The 18,459-nt window shown below is 35.5% G+C and overlaps 1 protein-coding gene across 5 annotated transcripts in view; it reads left to right on the top strand.

The window, feature by feature from the left end:
* The window catches only part of FNDC3A (fibronectin type III domain containing 3A), a 110,098-nt gene that overhangs the window by 71,360 nt on the left and 20,279 nt on the right, over nucleotides 1–18,459 (top strand). For all 5 annotated transcript variants that reach the window (XM_043891635.1, XM_043891639.1, XM_043891636.1 and 2 more), the window contains 10 exons: nucleotides 1,474–1,711; nucleotides 4,456–4,725; nucleotides 6,206–6,264; nucleotides 7,634–7,791; nucleotides 9,686–9,745; nucleotides 10,979–11,117; nucleotides 12,851–12,904; nucleotides 15,236–15,360; nucleotides 15,736–15,910; nucleotides 17,499–17,585. In XM_043891635.1, the coding sequence (XP_043747570.1) occupies nucleotides 1,474–1,711; nucleotides 4,456–4,725; nucleotides 6,206–6,264; nucleotides 7,634–7,791; nucleotides 9,686–9,745; nucleotides 10,979–11,117; nucleotides 12,851–12,904; nucleotides 15,236–15,360; nucleotides 15,736–15,910; nucleotides 17,499–17,585 (1,365 nt within the window). The remainder of the gene's footprint in view (nucleotides 1–1,473; nucleotides 1,712–4,455; nucleotides 4,726–6,205; nucleotides 6,265–7,633; nucleotides 7,792–9,685; nucleotides 9,746–10,978; nucleotides 11,118–12,850; nucleotides 12,905–15,235; nucleotides 15,361–15,735; nucleotides 15,911–17,498; nucleotides 17,586–18,459) is intronic.

The raw sequence follows: 18,459 nt of genomic DNA on the forward strand, positions 1-18,459 counted from the left end.
TATGTACCATGCAATCCTATCAGCAGTGGGGGGCATTTAAGATTTGTGAGTCAGACAGTTGATAAAGGTGGAAATGGTACGTTAATGGCAGACACTGCGGTTTGGCTCACTCAAAATCCATTTCAGACTTCCTCTCAGGTCCTTTCCTATAGGTTGGAGGCTGAAAAATGCTAAACAGATTCCAGATTATCTTCAGCTAGGGTTCCAGATAGGACGTTCTTTCCACCAGTCATAGGCAGTTGTCCAGGCTTGAATCCAGACCTGGGTTAAATAGGGAGACATGGGATATGAGGTCTCCATTGTGCTGGAAACAAACGTAGTCTATACCTAGAGTCTCCTATACCAGTGATTCATTTGCTCTTCTGGTTCTGTCTTATCTCACAAGTCATCTCACACTTCAGCAGAGAAAGTTAGTTTAATAGCCTATTTAATAGCAACTATATTCTTTCTAAAGCAGTAATTTATTTGTAAGTTAGGCTTATCTGTATCCAAGTAACTGTGTTTTCTAACATCCCTACCAAGCACGTATGTTTATAAACTAAATTTGCTGTTCATTTAGGTGTAGTAAAACTTATTCTTCCATAGTAAAATGTGAAAATATTAGGATTTGTCTTTAAGTTACTGCTTTACATTTTAATCATTTTTTGTTATTAAATGTTTGTTATACTTCAGTAGTAATTATTTAAGTCTGAAAGATAAAGAACTCTTCTCATAGAAGGATTTCTAATTTTAAGGTAAAATCTTGTATCTTTTTAGTCCTTCCTATATGTTCTTGTTGTTCCAGTGAGGTTCAAAGGGAGTATATCTGTCATTTTTAAAAATATTTTTCCACAGCATGACCCCTGTGTAGAAATGTATGATTTCTAAGACTTAGAGCTGCAGATATTTTCCTTAACTGGGAGTTAATATATGAGGTGTTTGCCTGCCTTGACAGGATCTTCAACTATCAGAATTGTTCTGGTCATGGTCCTAAGAGTTTTATGCCTAAATTCAATATGCAGTTGATCTGAGGAGTTTGGATCCAGTTTTTTTCCCCATTGCTATTTCACAGTTTCTGTTCTTTCCATATCTTATTTTTCCCCTACCCCACAAAAAAGAAATTCCTGACCCTGTTATATTGAAACCAGAAGGTCCCTTGAGACACTTGGTCCCATTACTACATTTTTACTGTATCACTAAATGCATGTCACACCTAAGATAAATACCTAATATCATAACTCACTGTGTATATTATTATTTAGCTAATCTTGTCAGTGTTTTAAGATTTATATTGTATTGTATAACAAAAACAACTTCATGTTGTTCAGCGCTAATTCATATGTATGTAATGTATTTAATAAAATCTTTTCATGTTGATTCTGTAAAATTTCTTAATTAACTTCTAATCGGTGTAACAATTCTTCCTCTCACATATCTGGAAAAAACTGCTTACGTCCTATGGAAGAAACCTTTAATCTACTGCTCATTTTATAGGTTATTGAAGACAATGGTGTTCGAAGAGTTGTGGTGGTTCCTCAGGCACCAGAGTTTCACCCTGGTGGTCACACAGTCATCCATCGCTCTCCACACCCTCCCCTGCCCGGTTTCATTCCTGTCCCAGCCATGATGCCCCCCCCACCGCGCCACATGTACTCACCAGTAACCGGAGCTGGAGACATGGCAACACAGTATATGCCACAGTATCAGTCTTCACAAGTATATGGAGATGTAGGTAAGACATCTAGAAAGTATTCTTGTTTTGTGGAGTTGGCTGTTCTTTGCTTGGATGTAATAGGTGCTATTATCACATTATATAAAAGAAAACAAATGGTCACTATCACAATAATTTTCTATCACTCAAACGCTGTGTTAAGGGAATTCTAGTCAGTACTCTGTAATGACCCATGTGGGAAAAGAATCTAAAAAAGAGTGGATATATGTATATGTGTAACCCATTCACTTTGCTATACAGCAGAAACTAACACAACATTGTAAATCAACTATGCTCCAGTAAAAATTAACTTTAAAAAACATGTTAAATGCTTCATCTTCATGCCCACCCTTCAAGGCAGGTGAGTAAACAGAAATCAGAAAGGGAAAGTACCTTGCATCGTGCAGCAACATTCATTGGGGACACATTCAAACAAGAGGTCTACTTGTCTGTTCTGCTGCTCTCTGAGGAAATTTTTTAGCCAGGAATGATCATGCTACTGTTAAATTCTGAAGCCTCTGATGCCACTAACATTGCTAGGTTCTGTAAGAAACTGGGGGGAAAAAACAAAACATAATCTCTGCCCTCAGGGAGTTAATAAATTGTTGGGAAGAATAGACAGCTACATATACACAACATAATTATCTTACTCTTTCCTGTGGCTTTAAATACCATCCATAGACTGACAGTTTTTTTTTTAATTTGTATCTTCAGTCAAAAACCTCTCCTCTGAGTCCCAGGCTTTTATTTCTGTCTGTGGTTTGTTTTTTTTTTTTTTTTTTGGACTGTGCTGCATTCCTGAGCCAGGGATTAAATCCAGGCCATGGTATTAAAAGCCTGGACTCTGGAATCCTAACCACTAGGCCACCAGGCTACTCCCCTAACTGCCTTCTTGATAGTTCCACTTAAGTGTCTCATACATCTCAGTTATAGTATTTTAAAACATAATTATGGAACTTGATTTTCTATGTCATCTTCATCTCCATGGATGGTACCACTGTCCACTCAGTTTGCACAAGTGAAAACCAGATGACCAAATTTGATTCCTCCTCTTTGAACCCCCACGTCAGTTGGTATATACTGTCAGAAGATTCCCAGATGTGACTGCTTTTCTCCACTGCTACTCAGACTTCGTCCACCATCACCTCTTGTCAGGACATCTGCAGCAGCAGCCTTCCAGTTGGTTTTCTGCTGTCATTCCTGCCTGCAACCACCCACGCTCAGCCAGAGGAGTCATTTAAAATACAAATAAAAAAAAAAAAAAAATCAAAAAAAAATAAAATACAAATCAGACCATTCTTCTAATTAATAGAGTTCAGTGACTTTCCGCTACATTTAGAATAAAATCCTAAACCCTTCCCCTTGACCAGAATTTCTTAACCTCAACACTTTGATCTTTGGACAAGGATGAGTCTTTCCATGGAGGTCAGGACTGGCTTTGTAGGATGTTTAGAAGGAGCCCCGCCCTCTACCCACTAGACGCCAGCAGCAGACAGCTCCACCCCTCACCCTCGTCCAGCTCAGCTAGGACAACTAGAGCATCTCTGGATGCTGCCAGACGACCCCTGGGGGCCACAGTTGGACCTGCTTGCCAGCCGCTGCCCTGGGCAAGATCCTGCTCTGGCCTCCGTCTGCCTGGTCTTACTTGTTCCCACCTTTGGTTTTTCAGAGCCAAGCTCTTTCTTACCTCAGTGCCTCTACACATGGTATTCTCTCTCCCAGAAGTACTCTTCCCCACTTTGCATGCAAGCTGCCGCTGCTGTGGGTTTTTTGTTTGTTTGTTTGTTTTAGATTTTAGCTTTCAGAGATCTTCCCATTACCTTTCCTTGTCAATCTCTGAAACCTGTTTCTTTCACAGAACTGAACACAACTTGATTTTTGTGTGTGTGTATTTAGAAGTCTTTTTCCCTTATTTAACTGTAAACCCCTGAAGAACTGAATCTGTTTTTTTCATCGCTGTTTTCCTCGCACTTAATCAGTACTTGTCATTCAAGCTTAGTAAATTTGTAGAAGAAATAACTCTAAATACAGATTTTAAATTATGCAACACAGCCTGCAAGTAGTAGATATATTACATATTATGTCATATATTACATTTTTTTCAAACTTATTTCTATTGCTCAAGTAATGCATATTAATTCTGTAGGTCTGAGTGTGGTTTGAGTGTGGTTTGGTTTTCTGCATTTAACAAATAACAAATTCCCAGGTAAGTCTTGTGCAGTAGCCCAATGAACATACTTTTGATAGCAAGAGTTTATACTACAAATCAGTCTCTTTCATTTTTTTTACTCCTAATTATGACCTAGTTTTTTAAAATGTGAGAAAATTATAAGAAAAATCTTAACTATTACAATATACTACTATTGTACATTGTTAAAATACATTGTTATTCAGAGATGTTTGAAGTTGAAAGAGATGCTAAAATTAATGGCTACAAAAGAATAAAAGAACTCTACACAGCTCAGTTCAGGTCTTATTCCCCTCCTGTGACAGTCATAGCTTAGGACCAAGCTATTTCTATGGAGATTAATACTTGAGAAAAGAGGAAGGAAAGAAATATCTGTAAGATTATAATCAAGTCATAAAGCTTGGTTCTCTTTAGTTAGTGGAGACACAGAAATAGCTTTGTGTTGTGCAAGATTTTTCTTTGAATTATAAGTTTTATATAATATAATGATAATTTACTTCCTACTCTTTTCTCATGCCATAAATGTGTTTGAAGAAAATGACCTTTTCTAAATGATTTTTATTTTATTTCTTCTTAGATGCTCACTCTTCACATGGAAGGTCCAACTTTAGAGATGAAAGATCTAGTAAAACATATGAACGTTTGCAGAAAAAATTAAAGGATCGCCAAGGAACACAGAAAGATAAGATGAGCAGTCCACCATCATCACCCCAGAAATGCCCTTCTCCTATCAGTGAACATAATGGGCTTACAAAAGGGCAGAATGCTAGTGGTACAAACACAGGATCAGTGAAGAATAAGTCAGGAAAGGGGAAAGGTGGTGCACAAATTGATACAGAAATAGAAGGTAACTATTTAATATATGTTCGTTTAATATATAATATATATATTTAATATATAATAATATATTCTAATTGTCTTTTTATCATCATTTAACCTACTAAGAGTATAGTCTGACTTTTCAGTCATTTCATCATGCTTCACATAAACTGTAGATTGGTAGCATAACACTGTCTAAATGTGAGGAGTAAGTTTTAGAACCTGAATTGTTACTAGGGTGTTTCTTTTTACATTTTGGGAAAGCTCAATTAATACTTACACCTATATCATAAATTTTACTAACCACGAAAAATTTGTTTGATAGGAAAACTCAAAGTTCATTCAGATTCCTTTCTTCTTTCTGAACCTAAATAATGCTAAACTGATTTTTAATCAAAACTCTTATTCTTCCCAGCTTCTTCTTATACAGGTCCCTGATAGCAACTAGTTATGTAGTTCACCAATCCATTTATATACTCTATAAATGTTATAGTTAGGATAGAGTCTTGTCCATTTCTTTGTTCAAAAGTTCTTTTCTGTTTCCCTTAGATCCTTCCTCTAACCTGTGACTTCCACCATATGAACTCTGAGCACTACTTCCTTTTCTTTAAAATTTTTATTTCCCATCCATTTAGTGCTTTAACAGCCTCTTGGCTTGTAATATAAACATTTATTAAAATGTTCTCCCATATTTTTGAGACCTTCTGATCATTCTTTTCAGCACTGATGTTTCAGAGGAGTTAAGCTAAAGTTTCAGATACTTCAGCGGTGGTTTTAGGTTATGGTCTAGTCAATTATATTCCTATTTTGGGAACCACAATTAAGGCATATATGAAACAAATGCTTAGTTAACTTGTCATTAAGAGGTATGAGATTGGCAAATAAGGATTTTAAGAGAGAGCATACTTTATTTTTTTAAAGGGATATATATAGTGGTACTATAACTAGTTATTAAGGTTAAAAGGGAAATAGAAACTGAGGCAAAAGAACTCTATAAGTTCCTTAAAAAGCCACAAACTGCTGAATATGAACTAAGGAGTAGAAACTAGAAAATAAAATTCTCAAATTCCAACCTCTTGTTACATGTTTTAGAAGACTAAACACAAAAAAGAAACCTTCCCAAAAGATGGGAAATACAAAAGTGTTTTTGCGTAGGTATTTGTTTTGTTTTGCTCCTTCCCGTTATGTAAGTTAATGGTTTATCATAAAGAGCTTAATACTAATTCTGTGCTGCTTTCCCTCTTCATGCTTTTATTTTGAATCTATAAGTTGACCAGTGATACTGATTTCAGTGTAAATAGTCCACACAAGGTTTGTAAAAGCCACAAACTGCTGAATATGAACTAAGGAGTAGAAACTAGAAAATAAAATTCTCAAATTCCAACCTCTTGTTACATGTTTTAGAAGACATATTTTGAAGGGAGCAGGATGATTGCATTTAAGTTGTATTTTTTTTTAATTTCCCCCCAAAAAATTTTTTTTTCTTTTTTCTTTTTTTTTTTTTTAAGAAAAAGATGAAGAAACTAAAGCTTTTGAAGCACTTCTTTCCAACATTGTCAAACCAGTGGTAAGTATCGCATGTATTTTCTTGACATTTACATTTAGGATATTCACATAGGATTTTGGTAGGTTCAGGGCTTACTTCCAATTTAACTATACGTAAGGAATGTGAGATCTGTAATAATAGATCAGTACAGATCTGACATAGGAGAGTGAGGCTGTTAATCAGTGTGGCAGAATACTCAACCAGCAATTCATTTTTTAAACAAGGTTTTAGTATATGCTCAATGTCATTCAAAATCACTGAACCGGGCAAAGATCTAACGAAGAGTGTAGGTACAACTGATTATCATTTAAAGAAAAAAATTTGTTATTTCCATGTAAAATACATCCAATTAACTCCAGTTGCAAAAAGAGTTAAAACCATAGAAGAAAGTTAATATTTCCCAATGCTATTTGTGTGTAGATGTAATAGAAGAAATCAGAAAAATGTATGACAGCAAAATTGGCTACATAAAATTTTCTGTGTATTTTGCATGCATGCGTGCTAAGTCACTTCAGTCGTGTACAACTCTGTGACCCTATGGCTTTAGCCCACCAGGCTTTTCTGTCCATGGAATTCTCCAGGCAAGAATACTGGAGTGGGTTGCCATGCCCTTCTCCAGGGGATCTTCTTGGCCCAGGGGTCGAACCTGCATCCCTGCATTGGCAGGCGGGTTCTTTACCACTAGCGCCATCTGAAAAGCTTCTGTGTGTTTTAAAATAGCCTAAATAAAGGCTATCATTCTGATAGGAAAAATATTTCCATCAGATACAAGATTAATATTAAGTAAAATGCTCATACAAACTGAATTTTTAGACCCATTAAGACCCCAAAGAGTTCTTCACTAGTAATTAAAAGAAATATAAACTTTTCTGAAATGGTGAGGTCTTATTTCTCAGTTCAGAATTTACACAAATGAAAAGAGAAAGTTATGCTCTGTACAGATTGTTTAATTATGAAGGTAGTTAGATATATTTTTATTTTTTAAATACAATTCAATTATATTTCTTTGGACAGTCCCAGTCTTTTGCTCATTTTTCTCTTAAGGTTTTGGTCTTTTTCTTATTGTTAGACACTTTCTAAAGTGAGGAAATGAATCCTTTCAAGTATGTTACAAGTGAGTTTTTTCTGCCATTCTTTCAACTGTATATGATGTTTACACTAATCGTTTTAAACAGCCCAAAAAATGGTCTTTGAACTTTGTCGAACCCATCTGCCCTTTCATGGCAAATTGTATCTCATTTACAAATGGGCAGGTTTCTATTGGTGAGTCATTTTATGTAAGTAACTACAGATAAATTTTATCTAATCTTGAAACCGTATTAGATTTTGTGCTGTTTGTTGTGCACATTACAGTTGTTTCAGAGAGCTTTTAAATATTATGTTTTTGCAGGCCTCAGACATCCAGGCAAGGACAGTAGTTCTTACCTGGTCACCACCTTCCAGCCTCATAAATGGTGAAACAGATGAGACTACTGTACCAGAGCTCTATGGTTATGAAATTCTGGTCTCAAGCACTGGAAAAGATGGGAAATACAAAAGTGTTTTTGCGTAGGTATTTGTTTTGTTTTACTCCTTCCCGTTATGTAAGTTAATGGTTTATCATAAAGAGCTTAATACTAATTCTGTGCTGCTTTCCCTCTTCATGCTTTTATTTTGAATCTATAAGTTGACCAGTGATACTGATTTCAATGTAAATAGTCCATATGCCAGCTGGTTCACATTTCTGTCTACAACTCCCTTGGAATAATTCACTTTCATTGGCCACATTCAGCTTTTTTTTTTTCAATAGGCTCCCTGATAGATATTTCACTATCCACACATTCCTGAGACGTAAATATAAATTGTAGTATGTAGAAGCCAGGACCAGAAATGGAGAACTCTTAGATTGTGAACTCACGCGCTGTTGCTCTTCTAGGGAGTTGGATTTCATTCTTACATATGCAACCTCATGTGCTATTGTGAAGTGAATTTAGTACCATTGTTCCTCATTTGTGTGTTGAAAATGCCATAGTTCTCTTTTCTTGGTTCAAAAGTGTATTATACCCCAACAAACAGAAAGTGTCAGTGGCTAAAATTGTGACTTTGTGATTGACAGCTGTAAAATAAATTATTTTTCTGTTATTGGTCATATAGAAATTGTTTATTCTGGTGAAAAAGAGTAAAATCAATTACTGTTATGTAACTTTACCAGAAAGATTGTAAAGCAGGACGTGGTTAGCCATTTGAATGATCGTTATTAACACAAAACACTGGATAAATCAACCTTCTTGGTGTATTTTCTAAAAAAAATAGCTAGTGTGGGGAAGAAAGGAAAGTGAAACTGCTTCAGTGACTGTCATCTAGTAACAAGGTCTCCTCCTCTTTGTTGGAGACTCCCTTGTGTGTATTGTATTTCATTTTCTTAAAAGAGCAAACCTACCTATGGGGTAAATAGAGAGTAAAGGACCATCAAAGTAAAGCTTTCTTTTTTGTGTTAGCGGCTATTCTAGTTTGATATGACTGCTTCCTAAGGGAAAGAATTTATCTCCATTTGCAGCCTGACCAGAGAGCACAAGAGGGACATTAGTCAACCTCAGTCATCTCGTTATCCTGCACCAATTAAAGTCTCTTTCTGAGGCTGCTATTACAACTGCCCTGATTCAGTAAGGTGTCCTTCCATCAGTGAGACGTGTTTCCTTTCTCATACTATTCACTGGCTTTGATTTGAGAAATAGGATACCTGGAAGGAAAGTGAGAGGGGGATGGGAGGAAGAAATCCATTAAGTAGAGAGGAGAGAAACTTGACTGAAGAAAATGGAATAGAGAACAGTGATTTAAAAGAAAAGGAAGAGAAAACAGGCTAACTTGTTGACTACATGCCCAAATAATAGTGGTAGCAAATAATTATTTAAGAAAATATGTGCTATTATATTTGAAAATGTAATAGTGGCTACGAAAAATGCTTTACCTTAAATTGTGATTCACTTTTTAGAAACCTACTCATTAAATTGTAACATTTTAAATAAAGTTCCACATTATATTTTAAATAAAATCCAATAGTGGCAGACTCCTTGTAAAAATTTGATAGTTTTGATTTCAGTTTTGATTTCATGTGTTACTTAGCACATGTGTTACTTTAACTATATGCCAGTAACTGAAAATGGTTCCATTTCTTCAGTTAAGCTAAATATCTACCCTAACTCCACACACACACATACACATACAAAGTCTTACATATACAGTCCATTTACTTAGCACACGTGTTATGCAAGTACATACCTAAGTGTGGCATATATCCTAAATATGCAAATTGCTTATTGATACAGTCTGAATGTGGTTACAGTTGGGAAAGTTAGAAGCAGTATAATTTCATAAAATACCACAAACTGTAGTATACATAACACACATTCTCTAAAAATGCTATATTTATCAAATAATGATATGTTACCTTTTTTCCCCCCAGAGGAGAAGAAACCAGTGTCACTTTAAATGATCTCAAACCAGCTACAGATTACCATGCAAAGTAAGGAATTCCTATATGCTACTTTTATGTGATATATTGTAGCATAGGGTTTGTTTTTAATGATTTCCTTAAAAGTCTAGAATATAGTTTCAGTATTAATTTTGGATTAAAAACATGGAGTTTGTGGATTTTGATTTTTCTTTTGCTATAATTATCAACACATTCCCCAAAAAAACATTTAACTCAAATGTTATATTGAAGGTAAATGGCCTGGTTTGTAGGACCTAGGGATTAGAATGAATATACATCACCGACTCAATGGACATGAGTTTGCGTAAACTCCGAGAGTTGGTGATGGACAGGGAGGCCTGGCGTGCTGCAGTCCATGGGGTCACAAAGAGTTGGACACGACTGAGCAACTGAACTGAAACTGAATTGACAGATAATATGTACACTATATCTGTAATACCTGATTTAGCCCTGGAAGACTGTGCCAGCTTTTGAAATTTTTACAAAGCAAAATCATAAATAATAATTGCCACTTATGTATATTTATTCCATCCTATTTTGTAAGAGTTTGGAATATTAAAACTTAGAATTTCGTAACATTTAGTTGGGATAGCTTAGATACTACTGTTTTACTCTGCACAGTTCTTCTATTATGATTTCACAAAATTATTTTTTTAGACTATAGGGCCTCCCCAGCTGGGACTCATATAACAGTTTATTCAGTCACCTATTTTTAAAAAGAACACTTGTACTTGAGATTATCCTATTAAACTATTAAACTGTCTTCAATTATACTCTCTGTGGATGAACCCTAAGTATTATCCAACCTAATATTTTTCAAACTGTGGATTGTAACCACCATTGAATCATGAAATTAATTTTGTGGGTTATAGTCAGAATTTTTTTAATTAAATATAATCAAATGGAATAGAAAATATCAGTATATTACCCAATTAAGGATATTGTTTCAGAATACTACTTTTGTTGTGTGTGTTCATGTATGTGTGTGTGTGACGTATATGTGCGCATATGTATAGATACATATTGCAGAGACAGTCATAGTTTAAAATGTATTTCTTACTTTGAGCAGTTAGAAAAATATGAAAGCCACTGGTTTATTCTATTTTTCTTTTTTTTTAAGGGTTACCCTTTATTTCTGATATGCATATTTCTCGATAGAACATTTAGAGGGCACTTTACTGACTTGCAGATACTTAAAGGTGATGCTATAGAATGGTAGGACAGTGATTCTGCAGGATAAAACTATTTATTTTATCACCATAGAGTCCAGGCAGAATACAATTCTATAAAGGGAACGCCTTCCGAAGCTGAAACCTTTACCACCTTGAGCTGTGAACCTGACATACCTAACCCACCGAGGATAGCCAATCGGACCAAAAACTCACTCACTTTGCAGTGGAAGGTAAGACTGTAGAGTGTTTCCGACTGGACGTTTGTTTCCTTTTTTTTTTTTCCCTGTACTATTAAACTTCATTTGTTTTCGGAGACAAAAAGAGGTTTAAGCTAACTTGCTCTGCTCTTCACGGTATATTAAATAGGCATTTGTTCCTTGTATCCTAAAATAACACTCTTATTAGTTTTTCTTACATAACACAAATATAAATGTAACATAAATATAACAGAAACATTGTTACAAATAAATTATATGTTATATATAACATATATATAACAGAAACATAAAACTAAACAGAAACAGAAAAATATAACATTTATGTAACATAAATATAACAGAAAAGATTGGCTTATAATTAGCAGTCCTTACACTGAATGTGTGATGACACTGCAATGTGTTTCTCAGACTGCTTTCTATATTTTGTAGTAACACCTTTATATCCTGAATTTTATCCTAAAATGAGATTCATAATAACTTAACCCAAATATTAATATGATGCCATAAAGGAGGAATAAAATTATTTCTAATAGAATGCATGCTGTGTCATTTCAGTCATGTCTCTTTGCAACCCCATGAACAGTCTATGGGATTCTCCAGACAAGAATACTGGAGTGGTTTGCCATGCCCTCCTCCAGGGGATCTAACCAACTCAGGGATCAAATCCACGTCTCTTACATCTCCTGCATCAAAAGGCAGTTTCTTTATATTTTTTTTAGTGTATAATTATTTCGACCCAATATTACACAAGAAGATGTAATAAAGTGGATAGACACTAGATAGAATTGGATCCTAGATAAAACAGGCATTGTTGTCATTGGTGACATGATTTTCTGAAATCGTAACACAAGTCTTGGTAAATTTCTGAATAAAATTAAGTACAGTCTTTTCCAAATTGCATAGTAGTTGCATTTAGGGGAATACACTGTTAAAATTATACCACTGATAACCTTGGAAAATGGAATCAGGTTCTAGGCTATAATAATTATAAACAGATATTCATCTATGTGGATATCCAGGAATACATTCAAAAGTCCTGGAGGAAGAAACCAACACAATATTGTAAAGCAATTATCCTCCAATTAAAAATAAATAAATTTTAAAGAAATTACCAAAAACAGGATGGAAAAAAAACAGAAAAAAAAATTTAAATTATCATAGGCTCTCAAAAAAAATATCCTGGAGAAAAAATACAATTTTTCATGTTCTGAAATAAAGGTGAAATTCTTTAGTTCTAGAGTGACCAAATCCTGGGGGAAAATGACTAGAACTGAAATTTTCACCTCTGAAAATTAACAGATTGATGAATTAACAGTCTTAGGCAGTCAACACATGGAGCCTAGAAGTGGAGATCCAGATAGTATGCGCCCTTGGAGTTCCTGTCAGCACACTTGCTCTTTTACTTTTTAGTGTATTACATGGTATCACTTGCAGACTGTGTTGATAAGTTGAGTTTTAATGAAAATGACAGGATCTATCCCAGAAGCTTAAAGATGATAAAACCTTCTGATAAAAGATAGTTCTTGATAAAAGAGATTGTTCAGAGTTCAAAAATATCTGAGTAGCCTCCTGCTTTGTTTTCTTTTCTGCAGTTAAAAGGATTATAGGATGTACATCTATATCTGTAATCCCAGAGAACATCTATAGCATAGTAGATGCCTTAGATTAGATCATCACCAATACCTTTTATGAAAGTACTAACTTGTACTCATGTTGGGGGTTTTTTTTTTTGGTGTTTGTTTTAGGCACCTAGTGACAATGGCTCTAAAATCCAAAGTTTTATTTTAGAATGGGATGAGGTAAGTACATTTGAACTTTTTAAATTAGTCTAAAATGTATGTATACCTTCAGGCAGAAATGCCTTTCTGTTTAATAATTTTTTCCTCTTTAAAAACAATATGAATGATCTCATGTGGTGCTTGAGTCAGTTGATGGTGTTCTTAGAAAATGTTACTGACCAGACCTCCTGATGTTTTAGTTTTTCCAACTAAACCAACCGTCAAAGCAATCACTTGGTTAATTAACTTGATGGAATATTTTCTTTCACATCAGCCTTAAAGGCAAGCATGTTTGTTTACTGTGACTGCTTTAACAAATTACCACAAACTGGGCACCTCAAAACAACACTTTTATTCTTAAAATTCTGGAAATCAGAAACCCAAAATGGCTTTCACTGGGTCAGAGTCAGGGTGGCACCTGAGCCCTGCTTACTCCAGGGACTCTATAGAGAACCCATTGCCTTGCCTTCTCCAGTCCCTGGAGGCTTCCTCATTACTTGGTTCATGGCCACATCAGATTGCCTTTTCTCCCCCTGCTGCCCTTATCACATGACCATCTTCAGGTCCTTCTCTGCCTCCCTCTAGAAAAGATACTTGTAATTCCACTGACGATGCACCCAGATGACCCAGCATAATCTCTCCATCTCAGGAGCCTGACTTTTCACCACATTTATACAGCCTGTGCTGCCATCTGAGGTCATATTCACGTGTTCCAGGGGTCAGGACCTGGGTATCTTTGGGGGCCTGCCGCAGCAAACATCCTGGGCTTTACTACTTAGTACTTTGTTTTGCTGTCGTTTGTCATGTTCTCTTGTTGCCCTGCTGCTTCACTGCAGCAGAGAGGAGGGGCCAGAGGGAGTAGAGGAAATGCCAGCCATATATTAAAGCAGTAATGAGGCGCAACCCAAGGAAGCTTTATTCCAGAAGTTCTAAGTGAATACAGAATCAGGCAATCTGTTGCAGTATCAGAGCAACTGAGAAGAAAAACTATATCTTCTTGATAAATTATGACAAGTATTTGATAAAATTTATTACCAGTTTCATTTAAAACTCAAATTAGGAATACAAGAGTAATCCCTTATTTGATAGTTTTGTATTAAGTGAAGTACTATCACTAAACAATAAAAACATTTCTAGCCAAGCAAAAATAAGTCAAAGTTACCAGTTTTTGCCACCTTTATTTGACGTTACTCAGGAAATTATCGCTAAACAGTGTCAAAAAAAGAGGTAGAGCTATGGTGGCTGGCCTGGGGGACAAAATTATCATTGTTTAGAGATAATATGAATTTCTATTTAGATAACTCTATAGAATAAACTACAAACATTATTAAAACTAACATTAGAGTTGAACAAAGCAACCAAATTTATACTAAAGATTTTTTTCTGACAGAGGTCACTCTAACCACCCTTTACGTGTGTGTGTGTGTGTGTGTGTGTATGTGTTTTAAGTCACTTCGACTTTTTGTGACACTATGGACTGTAGCCCACCCACAGGGGTCCTCATTGAAGAGATTCTCCAGGCAAGAATACTGGAGTGGGTTGCCATGCCCTTCTCAAGGGGACCTTCCCGACCCAGGGATTGAACTCGCATCTCTTATGTCTCCTCATTGGCAGGCGGGTTCTTCACCACTAGCGCCACCTGGGAAGCCCTATCCTTTACCTCTACCACACAATAAAGAGTAATGGGTAGAAAATGAGAAATTTGTAGATGTTATATAACACTTAAATTTCTAAAACTCTTCACTTGTCCTAAACAGCAAACTTTTCTCCCTCCCATCTTAATACATATAATGGAGTTTTTCTATCTACTTATACTTTTTCAGTGTTAAATCTAATCAGTAGTAGCATCAAAGTCTTTACTTTAAGCACGTTTAGCAGCTGTCCAGGTGGTTTGAAGATGCATAGGAGGGACCTTTTTTAAAACTGTTTGCATAGAACTTTTCATAGGTTAAGGAGAGCAGTCAGATACTTAGAATCTGTTGAAGATTCTAAGTTGAAGATCTGTTGAAGATCAATCTATTTCTACCACTACCAGTCCCTCCATAGAGTTGTGGGATCCATACCCAGAAAGAGTTTCTTTTATTAAAAGCCAGAGGATTACCATCAGCTCTAAAATGGGATGTTTAGTTCAAGAAGCTATACAGAGATGCCTACTCTTTGGTTTTTTAATTTTGCATTACTGAACAATGAGTATTGTGTAAAGCATGTGTTATCTCAACCTTTTCTTGAGATTCATGACATGTATGTAACAAAGATGACTTTAAATGTATACTAGTAATATGTTGCTGTCAGGAATTAATGTGGATTTCTGTTTACATTAATGTACAGTGATGTATAAAAACTTTCTTTTAGGGAAAAGGAAATGGAGACTTTTGTCAGTGTTATATGGGCTTACAGAAGCAATTTAAAATTACTAAACTGTCACCAGCAATGGGTTGTAAATTTAGACTATCAGCCAAAAATGATTATGGTACAAGGTAAGATGCATTTTAATATAGATATTTTAGACTGTTCATTTGTATAAATTATTTACAGTCCAAATTAACCACTGAAAATTCTGCCTTAGTTTATTATCACTTTATTGATACAGTTAATCCGTGTTACTAACCTAGCAAAAACTATAAGAGAAATTTAATTATGTAAATGGCAGTTTTTAAAAAATAATAGTTCATCATTAGGTATCTGACCTAGTTACCATAAAGCTATTATCACATCAAAGATACATTATTGGACTATAATGCATTATCAAATTTATCCTTTTCACCAAAAATGTCATTTATCAAAACTGTGTTTTTTGGCTTTAGAAAATTAACTTTTCTTCATTCCTTCTTAAAAACCATTTGTTTCAACAGCGGTGTTAGTGAAGAAGTCTTATATTACACCTCAGGCTGTGCCCCATCTATGCCTGCAAGTCCTATATTAACTAAAGCCGGGGTTACTTGGTTATCCTTACAATGGACTAAACCCTCAGGAACGCCATCAGATGAAGGAATTTCTTACATTTTAGAGATGGAGGAAGAAACTTCAGTAAGTATATGTATTTTAAATAGGGTATATAGAACATTTCAGTGTGACATTAATCCTGATACAGTAAATGCTGCCACAGTAGCCAGCTCCTTCCCCAGGTCCTTTGAAACCTTGGTTGGTCACTGTCTGCAAAGGACTGGACGTGAGGAACAGCTCGGCCTTTTGCTCCCTCAGTATGTGGGAGGGGGGTTTGTTTTTATGTGTGTGTGTGTGTGTGTGTGTGTATGCACTCTGTGCCTGGGAACAGCACAGACCCCATGTAAGTGTATATGTTTTGGGGACAGTAGAGAGAGGGCAAGGTCACCACAGCCTTAGACTAAGCAGCGCTAAAAGATAAGGAAAGAGCTGTCTGCAGTCTCCAACGGTGGGCAAACGCTGCTCCCCAGGTGCCACGGAGACTTTGAAGAGCCTCACATGAGACTGTCCAGTCACAGCGTCTCGGCTCCTGTGAGAGCACTGAGCTGAGCAAGTGATAGACTGTCGTCTGTTAATTACCTATAGCGCCATAGCTTTTCAGAGTTACTTTGAAGCAATATGAGTTGAAAATAGCTTGGTCCATCCTAGATATATACCCAGAAGAACTGAAAGTACATTTGTACAAAACTCTGTACCCCAGTGTTCTTAGCAGCATTAATCATAATAACCAAAAAGTGGGAATAACTGACATGTCCGTCAACTAATGTTAATAATTGGATAAACAAAATGTAATATATCCATGTAGTAGAATATCATTCAGCCATATAAAGGGTTTGAGTACTGACATATGCCACACATGAATGAACCTTAAAAACGTCATACTAAATAAAAGAGCAAAATCACAAAAGACCATACATCATGTGATTCCATTTATATAGGTACTGGCAAATCCATAGAGACAGAAAGTGTATTAGTGTATAAGAAAAGAAAGGAAGTGACTGCTAGCCAGAAAATGAAAGTACTTTGTTTATTTAGGCTTTATTCTGGAACTAGGAATTAAATGATGGTTTTACAAGCTTATGAATATACTGTAAACCATTGAATTTTATACTTTAAAATGGGAATTTCGTGATTTGTGAATTATATCTGTTTTTTTTTTAACTTTTAAAAATAACATTGTGAAAGTAGTGAAGCATAGGGCTGGAAATAATAATGCCAAACCTAAATGACATCTCAACCTGCCAGCCCAACCAATCACTCATCTTTCACCTAAACACAGTTGTGTGTTCAGGGAGAGTTGAATATGTTAAATAGTTATAGTTTTGTTTAATTCTTGCAACATCCTTCTGGGAAATTCCCTCAGTTCTAGGGATAAGCTTACTGATGGTGATGTTACCATTGTCTCTGATTTTCCCTCAACACAAAGATCTTCTCTTGGTTACTGTATTTACTGAGAGTAAGTGGTGGTCTTCGTCCTCCTATAAATGGTCAGCAGCATTTCTTGATCTGTCTTCTCAAGATAGAAACAGCAAGGAGAAGATTACAGTCAACCAGGCATTACTCACATTGCACACAGCAGAAGATGAAGGGGACCTGAATCTTTTCACATATTTCTTATTCCCCGTATTTCTGCTGTTAGGCATCTAATGAAGATTTTTTTTTCCCTTTCCAGGGGTATGGTTTTAAGCCTAAATATGATGGGGAAGACCTTGCTTACACAGTGAAAAATCTCAGACGTAGTACAAAGTATAAATTTAAGGTAAGCTTTGAAAGCCCTTGAAAGATTTATTGTTCTTACTGTTCTGTTTTAAAACCAAGTACATGCCTCATTCCTATAGTTTTAAATCTTAAATATGTTGGCCTTTTCTCATGAGCTTTATTGTTTTATTCTCTTACTATATAATAATGCTTCTCAAACTTTATGTATTTCAATTCAAAGCAGTCTTAATGCTTAACAAGACTCTGTAAAATGTGAACAAAACATCTTTTAAAATGTGGGTGTCATTGAACATAGTCAGAATATGCTTTTTTGGCAGGTATATCAGAAAAAACTTTTTTTTTTTTTTGAAGTGGTGCTACTTAAGGTGATATCTGCTGTGTTTCTTTGCTGTAAAGTTGTTCTTTCTCCCTTTGTAATAAGTATTTTGAAGATACTGTATAGACATCTTGTTCCTCATCAAAGTCTCACCCACTAGTTTTAACATCCATTGATAATTCTTGCCCTGAATCATTCAGTAACCATGATTAATGGTTGCCAAGTGGTGGTTTTTAACATTTCTTCTACATTGATTAGTTGGCATTATACTATAAGGAAAAGCTTTCTCTTCTCATTTATATTAGTATGAACTAATGGATTCCTGTTTACTGAGTGGGTTATATTTTGTTGCTGTGGTTATCAGTTATGAGGTTCAAATTGTCTTAGATTTTGGGAGCCCTTGTTAAGCTGACTTCTAATTTTTTTGACATGTCCCCACCCCATCATTCTTTGAGCTCCTCCTTTCTGGCACATGATACTACATTCTCATCATGTACTTTCTCTTCTTCAAATTTGACATTGACCATTTCTCAGAGCACCTGGGTCCTTTAAGCAGACAGTGGTGTTTAGAAGTCAGGATCTGGGTAGTAAGTGTAAT

The sequence above is a fragment of the Cervus elaphus genome, chromosome 30 (genome assembly GCF_910594005.1).
Source record: "Cervus elaphus chromosome 30, mCerEla1.1, whole genome shotgun sequence".
NCBI classification, from domain to species: Eukaryota; Metazoa; Chordata; class Mammalia; order Artiodactyla; family Cervidae; genus Cervus; species Cervus elaphus.